At 39.9% G+C, this 18,095-nt stretch overlaps 2 protein-coding genes across 6 annotated transcripts; one reads left to right on the top strand and one right to left on the bottom strand.

Annotated features, from left to right (window-relative positions):
• The first annotated feature begins 227 nt into the window (after positions 1-227).
• On the top strand, positions 228-4,708 carry tgds (TDP-glucose 4,6-dehydratase). 2 transcript variants are annotated; one of them, XR_013299467.1, is made up of 12 exons: positions 228-479; positions 562-628; positions 748-816; positions 925-1,015; positions 1,087-1,235; positions 1,365-1,463; positions 2,573-2,632; positions 2,810-2,853; positions 2,925-3,090; positions 3,172-3,227; positions 3,752-3,874; positions 3,950-4,708. XR_013299467.1 is itself a non-coding variant. In XM_077595285.1 (12 exons), exons 1-12 carry the CDS (start codon positions 388-390, stop codon positions 4,039-4,041), a joined length of 1,083 nt encoding a protein of 360 aa, XP_077451411.1. In that variant the 5' UTR covers positions 230-387; the 3' UTR covers positions 4,042-4,708. The 2 variants fall into 2 exon arrangements, 1 of the variants encoding a protein (XP_077451411.1); XM_077595285.1 differs by having other exon boundaries at positions 230-479; positions 3,777-3,874.
• Positions 4,709-4,925: 217 nt separating this feature from the next.
• LOC144083773 (putative ATP-dependent RNA helicase an3) lies at positions 4,926-17,343 on the bottom strand. 4 transcript variants are annotated; one of them, XM_077611835.1, is made up of 21 exons: positions 16,899-17,343; positions 15,361-15,412; positions 15,058-15,105; positions 14,777-14,830; positions 14,493-14,699; positions 14,291-14,393; positions 13,471-13,584; positions 13,251-13,350; positions 13,017-13,152; positions 12,844-12,941; positions 12,255-12,353; positions 12,026-12,186; positions 11,285-11,429; positions 11,053-11,197; positions 10,824-10,874; positions 10,240-10,421; positions 10,033-10,150; positions 9,758-9,911; positions 9,538-9,662; positions 9,385-9,451; positions 4,926-9,305 (listed from the first exon to the last, which is right to left on the bottom strand). In XM_077611835.1, exons 1-21 carry the CDS (start codon positions 16,941-16,943, stop codon positions 9,257-9,259), a joined length of 2,253 nt encoding a protein of 750 aa, XP_077467961.1. In that variant the 5' UTR covers positions 16,944-17,343; the 3' UTR covers positions 4,926-9,256. The 4 variants fall into 4 exon arrangements, with proteins under 4 accessions (XP_077467961.1, XP_077467972.1, XP_077467981.1 ...); XM_077611846.1 differs by lacking the exon at positions 15,058-15,105 and having other exon boundaries at positions 16,899-17,342; XM_077611855.1 differs by lacking the exon at positions 10,824-10,874 and having other exon boundaries at positions 16,899-17,339.
• Between the last annotated feature and the right edge of the window lie 752 nt (positions 17,344-18,095).

Here is an 18,095-nt window from a genome sequence, read left to right as displayed (position 1 = left end):
TAAACATTTATTTTGACACTGTAATTCGGAAGTCTTTAAAAAAAATTATATTTCTTCGTTAACTTTGTTTTGTAATTTCACCCAATCGGTGCTATTGTTAGCTTGATGGATTTAAAGTTCACCCAATCAAAACAATATTACGTAACATCTATACAATTTTAACCAATCTTGAGGATGATTGTGATCTAATTGGGCGAGATATGTTCAACCCATTTTCGACGTGTCAACACTACCGTAAATTGTTCTCTACTGTTGCGCTGACTGTACTCATTTACGGTACATCCATTGGAAACAAGCAAATTTAGGACCGTCGCTTAATAAACATCAAATATTGATTAAAATCATGAAGTTAGAATTAAAAAAAACCAGAGATAGCCGTATGCAACGATGAAAAATGGATACGCTTGGGGAAATAATAAAATCATCGGGCCGATGGACTTGGTCAGAACTGTTTTGGTGACTGGGGGTTCTGGATTTATGTAGGTGATGATTTCAAAATGGTTTATATATTTTTTGTATATCTAATTTTTAATACATATATTTATTCTCCTGTCCATATAGTGGGTCTCATCTTGTGTGTTCCTTGGTGCAAAGGCATCCCGAATGGAAAATTTATAACTTGGATAACGTAAGATTTCATAATAAAACATGAAATTGCTGTTGTTATTATTATAGTGATTTGCTGTATTACACGCACACTGGATAAAGATTGTATTTAAACGTTTCTTAAATGTATTTTTTTTCTAGTTGGATTACTGCTGCAGCCCAAGAAGCCTGGAGAGCATTGAAAACAATGCAAACTACACCTTTATCAAGGTAACTTTTACTTTTGGGGGGGACTGTTGTGTCTATAATTAATTGGGTTTCTCTAAAGTTACTGCTTCTGCTTTTGTGTTAATCCATTATTATGCATTCATATCGCAGGGGGATATATGCAACTCCCAGCTGGTCAACCACATCTTCAACACAGAAAATATTGACGTCGTCTTTCATTTGGCTGCCAAAACCCACGTTGGTGAGCAGCAGTCAGGGCAGCAACGACAAAATTAACTACAAAATGATCTTTTCAACCATCTTTTCCCTCAGATTCCTCCTTCCAAAGCCCGACCACATTCCAGCATGTAAACACGGAGGGAACCCGAGTCTTGCTGGCGGCTGCTAGCCAGACTTGCCATCGGCTTTACCGCTTCATCTACGCCAGCACCGATGAAGTGTATGGATCGAGTCTAGATGAGGTTGGTAATTTTATTCACCAATAGTTTTGTACTGGATTGGTTGTAACGAAGACCAGGACCCACCACAGTGGATGTTGAGGACCAGTTTGGAGACCCTTGATGTAGCCTTTATGTTTTTCGGTTCTACAGGTGTTTGATGAAAAAAGTCCTATGAGGCCTTCCAACCCATATGCTGCTTCAAAGGCAGCTGCCGACTACCTGGTTAGATTCTACTGGGACAAATATAAGGTAAAGTCAAGATGTTACTATCACCCCCAGTGGGTCTAATCCAGGGTTGGGCAAACTTTACGGCCCAGGGGCCACATTGACTTTAAATTTGACAGACGGGCCGGGTCAGCACAAGATACGATACATATAAAAACTGCATCCGTTAACAGTACATATGAAACAAACAGAAAAAAGGACTAAAGTATGAACATACTCATCACTCATCTGGGATTTATGGGGTGCTTTCTTGGTTTTCATCAGACTAAAGGTCTGTTCACACACATATGTAGAGCCAAATAATACCAGAATCCTCTGTGCCATCTTCTGGATGTTTGGAAATTTGGCTGTACTTAATGAAGCATAAAACTCAGAGACTTTCAGGGAGTTGAACTTGTCACATTGGAGATCAATCAGTTACAACTGCAACTCCTGTGGAACCGTTTCCGGGTCTTGTGAGAAAGGACATGACACCAGCTGTCCATTTTTCCAAAATCACAAAACCGACAGAATTGCTCAAGCAGGTCCTCCAATGATTTCCTGTATTTTTTCACATGTGGGGGCCTCTTTTAAGGCAACCAGTGTGGGGAAATGAGCAAATGACTTGTCTGATATTTGCTTGAAAAAAAACCAGCTTGGTTTTGAAGGCGGAAGGTTTGCTTGCATTTCATGCACAAACTGTTTTTTCTCTTGTAGCTTCACATTCAGCCATTCATGTGTGTCAGGATGTCCACAGTAAAAGTTAAATGTTCAGAAATGTGTCCAATAACGAACTAATCTTCTGTTTGAGCTCCCACACACATTTACATACTTTTACTAGACTAGTGTGCCATATATCGGGGAAACGAGGGTATTGCAGGGAAATGAATGAGGTCATTGATTTTTACTATAATTTTGACAACGTCGGCGGGCCGGATTAAAAAGCCTAACGGGCCGTATGTGGCCCGCGGGCCGTAGTTTGCCCATGTCTGGTCTAACCGCAGCAGTCCATTGATGCATGAATGCCTGCTATGAAAAACACTCTTTTGTGAAAGCCGGTTTAAAAGCAAAAGTTGCTCTGCTTTTCGAGATGCTTTCTTGTGAAACTAAATTTGGACAAAATTCTTGACAGTACTATTGTGTTTGCTCCCAAGCTTCCGGTCATCGTCACCAGGAGCAACAACATCTACGGTCCGCAGCAATATACTGAAAAGGTACATTAGTGAGGGGGCAGGAACTATTTTTCCAATTACACTGTTTAAATGGCACAATTTTAGGAGAGAAATGTAGCAAAATACTTAAGTTTTATTTTCGACTGAAGTCTTTTGAGATGTTTTCCCTCTATGCAGATTATCAAAGCAGGGAAATCGTATATTTTTCTGTATTCACAGGTCATCCCAAGGTTTATCACCCTTTTGCAAATGAACAAGAAATGGTAGGTGTTTTATTTTTTAAAGGTTGTATGTATTGAGCATTGACTTTGTGTTCACTTTCATTCTGGCTCAGTACCATTCAGGGAAGTCTCCCCAAATCTCGCAATTTCCTGTTCATCGACGATGCCATCAATGCTTTCCTCTTGCTTTTGGAAAAAGGAACTGTGGGAGAAGTCTACAACATGGGGTCAAACTGTGAGATTGGCATAGTGCCACTTGCCAGGGAACTTATAAAAATGGTAGGTTAACCTGAACAACACATGTAGCCTAAAATATAATACATTCCGTGGTATAAATGTGTGTGTATCATTTATAAAAAGGTACAGAACGTGCCGGATGAAGAGCTAAACGCCTGGCTTGAGTTTGTGCCTGACAGGTAAGGCCAAATTCTTTTTTTCCCCATCTTTTCAGTCATCATGTTAAGCCCTTATAAAATGTGCGGTCGATTGGTCGCCGGTCTTTTGGTCGCCCGGACCGCGACAACGGGTGACCAAAAGACCGGCGACAAAATAAGGTAAAACAACATGGTCTACGCATCAATAAAAGCCAACAATGGCCATGAGCAGTTTCACTGAGCCGACGTGTGAGCGTATAAGAGTTTGTATGGACATGCGTTGTCCCTTTAAGAAGCTACGTCAGTCAGGGTTTTAACAAGTTCTCCAACAAAAAACAATACAAGTCCGGGAAATTTGGAGCTTTTCTTTAGCCTAATAATTAAAAGGGCATTAAGTTTGACTAAATAGTAATTCACAGTTTGTATTTAGGGAATTTGTGCAACGATTTAAATGGTAATTATCAATAACCTTCCGGGCGACCAAAAGACCGGCGACCAATCGACCGTGCACCATAAAAAAGAGCCCTCAGGTTACTAGCAGCAGGTAATCTTACAATATGGAGTAGAATAGCCTTTTCCATTGCTCCTCAGGCCAAAAGTCGACATCCGCTACCCCATCAACAGTGAGAAGCTGCAGAAGTTCGGCTGGAAGGCTGAGATCTCTTGGAGTCAAGGCATCAAACAGACTGGTATAACAGAATTTCATGACAAAACTCACATTGGTACTGTCAATTCATGTACTGTGTTTTTTTGTCTGTTTATAGTGAAATGGTACGAGGACCACCCAGACTTTTGGTCAGAGATACCAGATGGCCCAAAAGAAATTCATGGCAGATTGGAAAATTTAATTAGGTGATGCAAATATATTGTCTGTGTTGTAGTATTATTGGACCAATAAGCAGTTGACCAACACGACTCAAAACTTAAATGCACTTTTTCCCAGGGATGAGAAGTAGTGTTTATTTTTGTCAAATCTTCATCTTGTCTGAACAAAAGCAAACAATGTATGTTTGAAGTGCCATGTAAATAGTTTAGAAGAAAAAATATTTTAATTTAAGCAATTTTCACTGGAGCAAATGTGCTGTAAGAATTAAATGAAATGTAGAAGTGTGGGGGGATGTAATTTAAAGTATTTCCAGGTTTGCATTATTTTAATATTGTTGGCTGTGATTTTTCAAGTAGATTTTGCTCAGTTATGGTTCAATAAATTAGGGCGTGTCCCTGCATTGTTGAACTTTTGAGAAACAACCAGCTCCTGCAGAATTATTATAATTATTTTTTTAAATTGGAGCCAAGGTTAAGTGAAGTGACTTTGTGCACCAATAATTGAGGATGATTGGTCAGTCAAGACAAGGTGCTTTCTTGCGCGGGATTTCGCGGTATAAATGGATGCAAAGATGTTCTTTTGCATGTATAATGTCATAAAGTCATTAAATATCATTTTTTATGTGAAAATTTAGAATGTATCTTTGAAAAGCTATGGACTCAGCATCAAATAAAAGTGCCTTATTTAATCTTCTGAACATTCTGATTGTCTGATTAGTTTCACTTTTTAAGATAACTTATCATATTCAGTTGTGCATGCATTAAAAGTAGAGTATTATACCTATACAATTTAGGGATTGTCACGCTTTGAGAAAATAACATTTCATGGTAGAAGGAAGGATATAAAAAACAGAGTTACATCATTTTTTAGTAGGCAATGCGGCTTTCTTAGCCAAAAAAGTGACCGAGGCATGATAATTTTGCAACTCCAAACTTTTAATTGTGGTAAAATCACAATGGATGCACAATATTGTTTTCCTTAACGTAGTGCTCCTTTTCGTGCACAACTGCTAAACTAATACATAAAGCAAATACTAACTAGCAGGCTGGTGGCACCGTGTGTCCACGCTGAACTGTCTGGCCAGTCAATAATGGTGACAACATCAGCACAGAGTATCACATATTTGAAATCGCTTCATGAAATAAAACCAAAAAAAAGTGCTTGTTGCCATGTCACCTCAGTCAGTCTGCCAGATTGCCTTTGACAAAACAACGCAAAGGGCCATCAGTTCACATTTCCATAATTTGGAATACAAAAGGCCACGCGTGTTAACGTGCGCCAATAATGGAGACTTTGCAGTGGCCCCATTGAATCGTGGACCACGGAGGCCGAGGAGCTACAAACGGCAAACGAGCCAAATTGAAATCTTCACACACGTTTTGCTAATATCCTGACTGGCCGGACGCTCAGCAATGAGCGCATGAGCACACTGTGCCTGAAAATATGCCGATCACAACAACATAGCAATAGAACCACAGTTACTTCTGTGTTATAGACTTTAAACATCCCCACTTGATAGACAATCACACAAAGGGTATTAACAGGAAGGAAAAGTGTCAAAACATATGACCGACAACCAAAATAAAAACTGACTTGGAGCGAATCTGGACATGTTTGTACTGCGTGTTTGTTTTTTCTTTTTCTATTTTTTTTCTATAAAATGGTTTTTGATTCTTACAATTTAATCCAAACCTTGGCATATTCAGTAGAATTGTCTCAAATTATGATTTTTTTGTTGGGGGGGGGGAGCCAATTGAAAATGGCTGCGAATGGTGTTTTCTTATCATCATTGTCATCATGATTGGCATCGGAACCTGTCGCGTAACAGGTCGGTGGATCGGATACTGAGTCCAATGAGACTTTCAAGGTAATCGGTTTCTCTCCGTACGCTGAGTGCAGACGCCGCGTAAGGTCGAATTTGTTCGCTAAAACGGTGCCTCTACAGCTCAGAACGTAGTCAGAGAAACCCTATTACGCCGTTATTAAAAAGCTCACACTACCCCAGAAAAATAGAAATTTCCACTCATACCAATGACATTCAACATTCATGTGCCAGTGTTTTTGTTCACTGTCTTTTGGTCAAGTCACTTGTTTAAACATTTGCACTAGGCTTATAAAAATAAATATTTCTCAAAAATGTTTGATAAATTACACAAACCGGCGAACTCGAGAACTTTGGGTGCAAACAGTTGGATCTTGCCGTTGCTCTGAACTACGACGCAAACCGGTCCAACTGGAACGTCCTTTTCCACACACACGCAAACACACGCACTGTTTATACCACTACGGAGGAGTCGTTTTTGGCAACTACGAACACTCACTAGTGTGTACCTCTCACAAGGCGCTGGAGGACCCGTGCTACAGAAGAGATCTTACTTTTTTTCTTGTTGTTGTAAAAACTAGGATTATCAGTCTGTCTACAAACGAAAGGCCTGTTGGCCGCAGCAAAAGGGAGCATAGCACCGTTAAAATGTTCCACTACAACACACCTCTCAGTCTACTTAAGAGTCTAATAAGATATCACAGAAGTGCTTAATTTTCTACCACGGCGGTACTATCCGTACAACCAACTCCTTGGTAACACACTGGGAAGTGTAACCACTACCACTTTTAATAGGACTATCAGTCTTGAATTTTAAGGCATCGGAAGGTAAAAGGACTTACTATGGAGGCTGTGCGTGACGTACCGTGCTTGACCACCAAATGGCAACGACAGACCCAGAAAACGCAGAAAAAGCCACAAGTGTGCGAGACACTGTGCAATTGGTGCTAAATGCTAAAATCAGCAGGTTCACCCACTCATAATAAACAATAGGTTGCAGGTTTCGACATTTACGAGCAGCTTAAGTGATCTACAAGGTACCGACACACCGCGTGGAAGAATTTCAAGGCACCGAGCACATCAGAATTGGTGACAGCAAAGTGCGTGCAAACCACAAAAAGGAGTCAATTGGGAGTGGGCGGGTGTTTAGGACACTGACGGACCACCATCCGACAATCTTGCAGCTTTAATAGAAGGGGAATTAAGTCGTTGACCGATTGTCATTTGCAACCCGACTGTGTGCTCGGCGTCAAGAGTGCATCGCTTAAATCGTGACAGTGAGAGATGCCTGCACTCAACACATTTAGGGTCAAAATGTCTCTGTAGTTTTCCCTGCAACTTACTACAGCTAAAAAAATATTATTTTAAAAAAGGGCAGAATCAGTCCGTCTGTAAAAACCACTCTGCAAGCCTTATTTCGGTATTATAGGGGCAACCAGATTCAACGGGTTTCATTCTGATTTGCATGAACTTTAAGAGTGAACCTAAATGAAATGTTGCTTTCCAGGTTTTACTGTAACCTCCGAACAAAGTACTCAACTGAACACTGCCTCCCAGTGTAACAAAGTTCCCCCCAAAAGTAAAATCTGCATAACTTAAAAACCCGCTAGAGAATTGCAACATTTGTTTTTGCAAATCTAAATTGCTTGACCAAAAAAAACACAACAACACTTGCATATGTCCTATTGTCTTTGCCCACAAAGCCAGTAGGCAATTTCAAGAAATCTATTGGAATCAAATTGTCTACCGGACTCAGCTCTCAAGATGTCGAGTCCAGCATTGAGCTACCAAGCACTTTTTTCACTCGACAATTTTCAACTATTTACATGTTAATTCTTTTAAGATCTCCACGTATACATAAAATGAATTCACACCCTGATTTTTGACCTTACACTAGTCGAAATGAAAAGGTATATTAAACATCGCCTGGTTCCACAGCAGGGCGCCGTGCAAATGTGACAAGTCTTTGCCTGTCTCGCAGACTACTCATATTTATGAATGGGACCCATTACAATGATCACTGAGCCGAACTCAATCCTCCAAAAGTAAACAACAGCATTCCCCTGTTTGTCTTAGTCCCCGACAAGCTTCTGCTGCCCTGCCGGGAAAAACTTTGGCCCAATGTATGCCATTCATCCTGATCGCGACTAATCCAAAAACACTCAAAGAAATACTGGAATGATGTTTTTTTTGTTTTGTTTTAAAGAGAAAACTCTTCATGTGACTCTCCAGGATAGAGTGAGCAGGGAATTTTGGAATTCGGAGTCTTTATTTGTGTTTCCCTTTGAAAGATGCTTTTGACCAGAAAGGGCTTCAACGTTTGTGGGTGGAGTCACGTTCCCAGAAGCATCTTGACCAAAAGAGGCAGAACAGACACCGGGCACTGATGGACATAACTTGACAGTGCTGCACCGACCGGTAAGGTAACCATTTGACTCAAGACAAATGGCACCCTAAAAATTTGGTGTCCTGAAGTCTAACCACCGCACCCCTCAGTGGCCCAGTAACTGAAATACCAACTTTTGATGAGCATGTAGGGAACGTCTTGACTCCAAGCTCAAAGCAGAGCTGCAGTATTCATATCTGATTTCTAGAAGCCCACTATAAGAGGTGGGATGCTTTTAGGAACAAAATCAGATCGTGACTCAAAGCAGCTTTGTGTAGTTTAGTTTAGTTTAGTTTTGCCAAGGTTTGATTTAGTTCAAGTCTAGCTTGTTTCCTTCCAAAAAGAAATCAAGATAACAAACCCATATATGACATTAAATAAATGTTATTCACAGAAATAAGAAAAGCCAATGCTCAAATTCTTGAAGGCACAGTACAGAAACAAATGATCTTACTTTGCTGTTATTTTTTTTGCCAAGTAAAGCACAAGTCCTATGATTCTGTTTGCTAACATTTCAAATGATGGGCAACGATGCTTGCAAGGATTCGATTCCAATCCTGGGATTCCCTAGGTGTCCTCAGACATCTAAGATATATGTATTAAATCTGCACTTCAATTAAAAGAAAAAGTTATTTAAAAAAAATAATAAGAGCAATATTCGTGACCTCTTATAGATGGAGGCCTCAGCCAGTTCCTATGTCTTCATTTGTTTCATGTCTCAGTGCAGTGTATTTTTTTCTTTTTACTCGTATGATGGACATGCATTGAACACAAAGATCCATGGTAGGGAAAAGGCTCACAAGGCAGCCCGAGTGACGGCAGCACAAAACATAATGAATCAAAGATTCAAATATGAAAAGTGACAAAGTATGCGTCCGACGAGGGCAAATAACAAAATTGGAAGAATCCCTTCGCCAAGTAGTCTGTTGTGAGATTTTGACTATAAAATTAAACTAGAGGTCATTGTCCAGGGATGTTGTGGGGGTGTTGTATAATGAGTATATTTATACAGCATGCACATAGGTCCTAAATGTTGACTACAGCGGCAGATGGGGTGAAGACAACAGAGCTGAGAAAGGAAGAAAGCTGAGTGGGGAGGGGACAAAATATGTGTGAGAGAAAGAAAGGGAAAGAGAAAAAAAAGGAAAAAGTCTAGTTGCCCCACCAGTCAACTTGAGAGTGTGAGTAGTTGCCGCCGTAGCCGTCGCTAGTGTAGAAGGTTCCAAAGCCACCTGCAGGAAAGATAGAGGGCAATGTTGATGCTTTTTCTCTGGCAAAAATGAGACAACAAGAGCTACAACCAAAACCATAGCCGCACCTCCTGCGAAGCCACGGGCTCCTCCGTGTCCGGCTTGGTTCCGAACACCGCGCCCTCCAAAGCCTCCGGCGTTCCCTCCGGCGGCCGTCTGACGATAGTCGCGCGCTCCGAAACCGCCAGCGAACCTGCCAAAGCCATCAAAACACAATGACAATTTAAGCTAAGCATGAATCGAATTCATTTGGAGGGCACGCAACGGTCAAAAACTGCATTTGTGGACCTTTTGGAGCGTCCGCGATTGGTGCTCTTATGCTGGTGCTCATAAGCCAAGCTCTCGAGCCAGGAAGGAACTTCCTGTTTGGCTTCGACCAGAATGTCGAGCAAGTCTTTAGTGATGTTGCCGTTCTTGTCGTTGAAGAACGATGTGGCCAATCCTGGAGAAATTATAACTCATTTGTTGGTTTTGTGCATTTGTTTACCAACCACTGTGCTGCAGGAAATTATCTGACAAGAAGTCATACAATATAAAAATTCTACAAGCAATGATCTTCTTACCCAGGTTTCCTACTCGCCCTGTGCGTCCAATACGGTGGACATACTCCTCTATGTCACTTGGCAGGTCAAAGTTAATAACGTGTTTCACGTTGGAGATGTCAAGGCCACGAGCAGCAACCTGAGTGTTAACAACAGAAACTTTCAGAATTCTCACATGGGGGTGAACAGCTATGCATTTAACTAAATCTAATTGAGAATTTTACTGACAGCTGTGGCCACCAGGATGGGGCATTTTCCAGATCTGAACTGGCTCAGGGCCTCCTCTCGGTCCCTCTGGGAGCGGTCCCCGTGGATGCTGGTGCAGGCGTAACCTTCCCGGTACAAGAAGTCCTCCAAGGCGTCGGCTCCTTTTTTGGTTTCCACAAAAACCAGAGTCAACGAGTCCTTTCCTAGTCAGCCAAAGGAGAATTGACAACAGAAAATTAACAATGTGATCTACGAGTGAGAATCAAACCAACACAACCTTTAAGCCGACTTTGTTCATATGGCTGCTAATGTTAGCGATGACAAATGAAAAACATGCATTGCGTGACGTATGGATAAAAAGATTCAATAGATTTGAAAAATATATCTTGTAAATCATAACCATGACTACTGATTATAAACACATTGTACGGATGACTTTAGCCATAAAAAAAATGTTTTGGCATGTTCGGCTTTACATCCGACTCATGCCAGGACGCACAGAACCGATGAGATACCACAGTAAGATGAGTATCGCAGGCACGTAGGCAAACTTGTCATCACAGAAAAATAAATGTGGATGCGAGATTCTCTAGGCAAGAGCTTACCAGGCTTCTCCATGTTCTCTCCAGCATTGTCCTGCACTTCACTGGGGATGACTTGGGATAAAACCACACCAAATCATCAAGACCAACCACTACACTTGCCCTCCAACCAGTAAAGGAACTATGCTGTCCGTGTGTGCATGCCTGCGTATGTATTTTTTGTTTGTGTCTGTGTTTATGTGCAACGTGGCCACAGAGACGGAAGTCTGCTGATATTTTACGAGGAATTTACCTGTTGCACTGAGCAGGTCTAGGAGAAAAGACCTCTTGTCGCTCTCTTCCACCCAAACCACCTTTTGAGTGATGTTCTCTGAGGTGGAGCCCACTCTGCCCACTGCCAGGAAGATATAGTCATCCAGGAAATCTCTGGCCAGAATCTACAGGGGAAAGAAGAGTTAAATGTTTTGCTGAAGAAGAATATGTTCAATCTTAAAAAACAAAAAAACAAAGATGAATGGACCTACCTGTATTTCTTTGGGAAAGGTCGCACTGAACATCATGGTCTGCCGGGTGCCTTTATGAGGCATGGTATCCTGTTCAACAATGCGCCGTATCTGAGGCTCAAAGCCCATGTCCAGCATCCTATCTGCTTCATCTAGGACAAGGTACCTATGACAAAAGCAGATACTGTGCTGTAACTCAAAATGCTATTTGATTCCCAAGTGGATGACCATGCGATAACCTTTTGAATGTTATATTGAGCTACAGATAGTGTATTTTTCTGTCTGACTTTGTGCAGGGAGAAGGATTGTTGCCAAAAGGGACCCATTTCATGTTCCTGTTCCTATTCCTATTGAAGATCATTTGTGTTTCTTTCATTGCCAATTTATAGGGCTTGAAGAGAACAAACATCAAACTTCTCCCGCATGTTCTAAAAAGCGATTATGAATAAAGGTTTGTGGCACAATAGTCCTAGAAATTCTCTAGCACAACCTAACCTTTTGGTGAGCCTAGAACTGGGACATAATTACCCATTTGGCCAAGTTGTGCAATCGTGAACCAAATGTCTCAGGGGTTTGTGTCAGAAAATATCCCTTGTGATATGAGCTGTCATCAGCAACTACATGCTTAGACTAATATAAATCTATTTATATTCAATTTAGTCATGCAACCAACCCCTTTTACTGCTAAACCAACCATTTTCAAAAGAAATGCTCCCTTGGTGGAGCTGGAAAAAAAGGCACCCGTTATGGTTCAGAGCTTACTTGCAGTAATCAAGCCCTATCTTGCCCCTCTCCATCATGTCAACCAGTCTTCCAGGCGTGGCCACTAGTAGGTGACACCCTCTTTCCAGATCTCGGATCTGCTGACCAATGTCTGCTCCTCCATACACAACACAGGGACGCACTCTAGATCGGTAGGAAAACTAGGGGAAAAATTAAGAAAAATCATGTTTTTTTTTGTTTATTCAATATTTACAGACGACAGACTTACCTTTCTGGCTTCATCGTATATCTGCAGTGCTAGTTCTCGAGTAGGAGCTAGGATGAGCGAAATGGGGTATTGCTTACGACGGCCATATTTTCCATTGTCCTGCAAAAAGCAGATTAATTACTGAGAATATCATTGGGGAAAAAATGGTCCGTACATTGGTGCAATTTTTGGGTGCTTAGTGGTTGTCAACGTTAGAGTTGATGTAAACAGTAATGTAAAGTATGCATTTCCCTTATTTCTGCAACTAACTGAAAAACATCACCATGTAGCACGTAAAATGCATGCTCCATTGGGTAAAAGTTTGAAGATCAACATGGGCAGTTTAAACCCTTTTAACATTTTCCCAGACAAACTGCCACATTTTCTCATCAGTGCTGGTTAAAAAAAAATCACAAACCAAACTTAGACATTCAGCAGTTTGCACAAACAATGTAATAGTCTCATTTCAGGACTTGTGCTAATTTCAACAAAAGATGCTACTTCTTAAAAAGTTGCACATCAGATCAATCTGGCACCTTGGAATAAGAGATAAAATGCTCACTACTGCTACTGCAATAAGGGGAGCATTAGCAAAAACAAAATTCCACACCTGACTAGAGGCTTTAGCTCCATTAACAGCATCTCCTGGTCCCTCAGCGTAGATTTGGCTAAGAATTGGCAGCAGAAATGCAGCTGTCTTTCCGGAACCTTTGCACAAAACATATGAAAATTAGCCTTTTTGTTCCTATTATACATTGGAGACCTACTGTACAAGTGCGATACCAGTCTGTGCACAGGCCATGAGGTCTCTCTTCGACTTGACAATTGGAATGGCATACTTCTGGACAGGAGTTGGTCGAGTATAGCGGCTGAGCGCAATGTTGCCCATTATAATCTCCCCCATGTCTATATCTTGGAACTACAAGACAGGACAAGTATGTGGCATGGTCATACATACTACTTGCAAGTAGAACATCAGCTTTTAATGAAAATAACAGACAGTCTATTCTGACTTACACTGTCAATGTGATGAGGGCAGTTCTGTCCGGTAGCCTCAACAGGAATGTCATCGTATTTCTCAAAATTAATTCCGGTGTTGCTGCTGGAGAATAGTTCACTAGAAAAGAGGAAAAAGGAGAACCAGTTCAAAACTTTGTGGGAAATTGTCGATGGGTATTTAAAGCAATAGACAACAACCAAGTATGAATAATAATAAATAATAATTCCTTATACTTACTGCTCAAGTCTTTCATTGAGTGGAGTAGGTTTAGACCAGTCTCCATCATTGGTGGCCTCCTCTACCCAACGGCTGTTTCCACCGACACCACCACTGTATCCGCCATGGTCAAACCTAGTAAGTAAAAATAAGCAAAGAAAAATGTGTCAAACAGACAAACAGCTGCAACTTTAATTTTGTTCTAAAGAGAAGGGTGGTGTGCAAAAGTGTGTTTTATTACCTGCCGATCTAATTTTGATTCCCTTATTATATGAAACGCCAATAAAACTATAACACCAGCATCAGCGGGTGATAAAATAAACTGGACTCAAACTTCTCTGCCTGTTCTGAAAACAATTGCACTATCGTTCCTGCAATTAATTATTCAGATTACTTTGTATACTATTTATTATTCCATTGTTTTTGTGTGCAATATAGTGACATTTATATTACTTTATTTGTCTATGCTGTGGCGGAAAGTGAATTTCCCCCATGGGAGATGAATAACGGACTATTGTATTAAATCAAATAAAGTGGCAAGAGTTGTATTTGTTCATTACCAAACTCGACAGCTAACTAGTTATTTTAACATAAATTATTGTGGCTATATTTTTCCCAATTGAAATGCCATAAATCTGTGTCTGAAACCCATTATGTATTATAAATATTTTTTTTCTATTAAAGGAGTTTTATGACTGCAGAACGAGAGTTATGGCAGCTAATTAGTTTCAGTACAGCTACCAGTCGCTGGTAGAAGTCTACTTGCAAAATCCTTTGTTGACTTTCATGAATCTTCACTATACGAAGAAAATGAAAAAGGTAGGAACTAGTCTCATCTCACCGTCCACGATTTGCATTGGTTCTATCATTGAAGAAAGCAGATTTTCCTCGGTTGTTTCCAAAGCTGCTGTACGTGTCTTTGGCAGTGTTCCAACCACCAGCATCTATGGTCGTACAACATAAGAAAAAAAGGGAGTCAAGTTCCTTCAACCAGCCACATAGATATCACAGTTTTGTTGCAGGCATTCAAAAGGGATCGCCACCTTTGTTGTCGTACAAGCCAAATCCCATTGGCTGAGCAGGGTTGATAGGATTGAAGGATGCAACTCTGTTGCCACGATATCCACCTCCACCCATTCCTCCCCGGCCCCGCTCCATGCGAGGCGGGCCGCGGTTGTAAGCATTCCCGGCAGTCATGCGGTTGTCATGGTAGCCGTTGACAAAGTTGGCACGGCCCCCATCCCAACCAACTAAAGAGAAAAAAAAAATTTGAAAACTGGAGACAAGAAAGATGAGTATTAAAAACTTCAGAGAAACGACAACTTACAGGCAGCAGCAGGTGCAATGGTGTAACCTGCCCTGGCAGCAAACACATTTCCTCCTAGAACAAGATGACAACATTTCACAAGTGGTTTTATCTGCTATATATAAACCAAAAAAAAAAGAACTGTGGACAATTTGTACAGGGACAGTTAATTGTGAACTGAATGCAGCAAGTTAGCATTTCAAAATGTAGCATTTCGAGTCACGTGGGCCGCTAAGACTCATAGCAAGTATTTATTTTATTTTATTTTTTGTTGGAAGAAGCACTGAATAGATGCTCCTCACCATTTTTAGGACCATCTGTGTTCCGTAAATGTGGAGGAATGTATCTTCCTGCAGACACGAGAGAGACATCAGCCTCATTCTAATAATCAGTAAGTCGGGCAGGTACATACAAAGAAAACCTAAAAACATCCTTAATGCAACAAATTGTGGTGGCGATCTGCAAAATTCATAGTGCCTGTTTATGGCCCCATGCAGCTGCCACTGTGTCTCCAAGGTGCCACTTGCTTAATTATATTGTAATAATTATTATTAAGAGCTTTCATAGATGAAACACATTGAATAAAAAGGAAAAAAAAGACTTACTGTTGGTGCCACCACCTTGTCCGTCTGCCACATTCAAGTCTAGGACAGCAAGCTGAGGAAGTAATCACACACAACATTATTTTTTGTTTTCCCCAACAGATCCTATACAATTTTGTTCCCCAATTCTTCTGTGCGTTAGATTTTATGGATTTTTTTTCCTTTCTAAAGATTCTTATGTGTTTTTTTCTGTTTTGTTTAACAAATCATTTATATATTTTCATCCAATACTGTTTAACTTTGCAGTCCTTTGCAAAATTATTTATTATTTTCTGAATCACAGTTAACTTTACCTTCTCTACCTTTTCTATCTTTACTTAAATATTCAAGCACTTTGGGAACAGTTAACTTTACCTTTTCATAGTTGACTGATTTTTAAATATTTGAGCACTTTGGCAACGAAGCACATCTCGCATTGTCCTTATTATTGGTTTCCTGTGTCTGCAGTTTACTAAAATATGATATAACACATTGCTACATATTGTTGCTTTTGATATATTTGTAAGTACTATATGCTCACTTTGTTAAAAACATCACTTTGCAGAAATGTTACATTGCACAAAAAAATTGCAAAAAGTTTCACTTAAAAAACTTAACATTTGTATTCAGGTAGTGGAACAATTTTTGTGTTTTTTTTCAGTGTTGTAACAAAATATAACTTTTTTTTTAAAGATTCCATGTTTTAAGTTACGATATTTTGTATTGCGAGTTTCAAATAGATATATTATTTGTTATTGAAATGAAGTTCTGTATATTTATTAATGAATAGTAGATGTTTAATTTGTAAATCACGTTATTTTTCCCCTTGATTGATTCAACAAAAATTCAGCGTGTGGATTTAATTGCCGCGTTTAATATCCAAATTGTCTTACAAATGGAAGTGAAATTGGTTGAATACTTAATTTCATTTCATTTGGCAAAATAAGGACTACTACCATACAAAAAAAATCTATCGATTTAGCTGCTTAACCAGTCACAGTCGGACGCCTTTCCTACGCCGTTAGTGACGCAGAACAATTCCACATATTGAAAAAAAAATTATAAACATGTTGAATTTTCCGGCAAGTGTATCTTGCTGTTAATTGCAGCATTTGAGGGTACCAACTCCACTGCTAAAGCTTTAGCGCACCTCCATTTTATTTTTTGTCGAGCTGCAAGGCAAACGCAGTCAATAGAATAGCGGAAGGGTACGTTTCATCTTCTCACCGGGCAGCCCGACGGAGGCCACCGTTATTTCCTGAGCAGATTTCGGCACCAAGTAACATTTCGAGAGTATCGCATCACTTCACAAAGCGACGATTTTTTTGAAAATATCATTCGTGGGAATGCAACATGACCGCTAAGTGCAAAAAATTTTGAGAAAAAAGGGAATAACGGGGCGGCCGCTCTGTGGGCTTCGTTGCACAAGCTGACAAACAAACGCACCCAAAGCTAGCACGATAGCATCTCGCTAGCCATGGTTAGCCTGCGAGCTAACGCCATTCTAATACTTTTCCCCCCGCATGACGCCATAAGTAACAACAACAAACGAGGTTATTTACCTGTTGTTCTAGACCATGGACATTCTCGACGGACACATGACTCATCACTAGGGAATATGGAGGAAAAATGTTGACGTTGAGAAAAAGACCTCTTTGTCTGCCGGGGTTCGATGTAACGTTATCGCCCCTTTGTCGCGTGCCTCGCCGCGACAAAAGAGAGATTCGGCAGGTTTCGAAGAATAGCCGACACTTTGCAGAGAGCACGAAATAATTTGTTTAAAAATCCACGGCGATGGCAACCAAGGTGCTACTTGATGCAAAGCCAGCTGATGTCGATTTGTTCTACAGCTGGGAATGAAGATGTGTTAAGAAAGCACGCGTGAACAAAATAGGAAAAAAAACATCCGGTGACGGTGGAAAAATAAAGGGAAAATAAAAGTCTTATTTTACGTGGGGGAAAAAAGATCCGCAGTTGAGGTCAAAATGATGTTTTTAAATAAATGAAATTTGTTTATGGGCAACTCTCTGCGTTTTTCTGGGGGGGAAAAATGATTACCCGGATATCACGTTATGAAACAGTCAGTATATGCTCACCAAATTAATTGATTGCGCCCCAAATGAACACAACTCCTATAATAGTATGTTTTGACTTTTTAAACTATAGAGCAGTTTGCATTTCATGCGTGACTTTTACAAATCAAAATTACATTTATTGGATTGGATAACTTTATTCATCCCGTATTCGGGAAATTTCGTTGTCACAGTAGCAAGAGGGTGAGGATGCAGAAATAGGAAAGGCTTAATAAATAAATAAATATATGAAAAAATATATAAATAAATAAACGTGTCTCTGAAGTATATATATATATATATATATATATATATATATATATATATATATATATATATATATATATATATATATATATATATATATACATACATACATACATACGTGTACATACACCTATACATATACATACACACATACACATATTAGCACATATATACATACATGCACATAGATGTACATGCATGCATACGGTAGGTCATGACAATTATGACAATTATTATGACAATGATTAATATATTTTATTGCTATGAGACATTAGTTGTACATCCCAAGGCCGGTAAATCTACAGATTTGAAGTTAGGTCAGTGATAATTATTTGCACCTTCTGAGAAAAAGAAGAGAGAAAAAAAACATTACACTCAAATTGAATTCTGGTATTGATTGGCGAAATCGAACATTAGGTG

Source organism: Stigmatopora argus, chromosome 1, assembly GCF_051989625.1.
Source record: "Stigmatopora argus isolate UIUO_Sarg chromosome 1, RoL_Sarg_1.0, whole genome shotgun sequence".
In the NCBI taxonomy this organism is placed as follows: Eukaryota; Metazoa; Chordata; class Actinopteri; order Syngnathiformes; family Syngnathidae; genus Stigmatopora; species Stigmatopora argus.
This window is presented reverse-complemented; position numbering and strand designations above follow the sequence as displayed.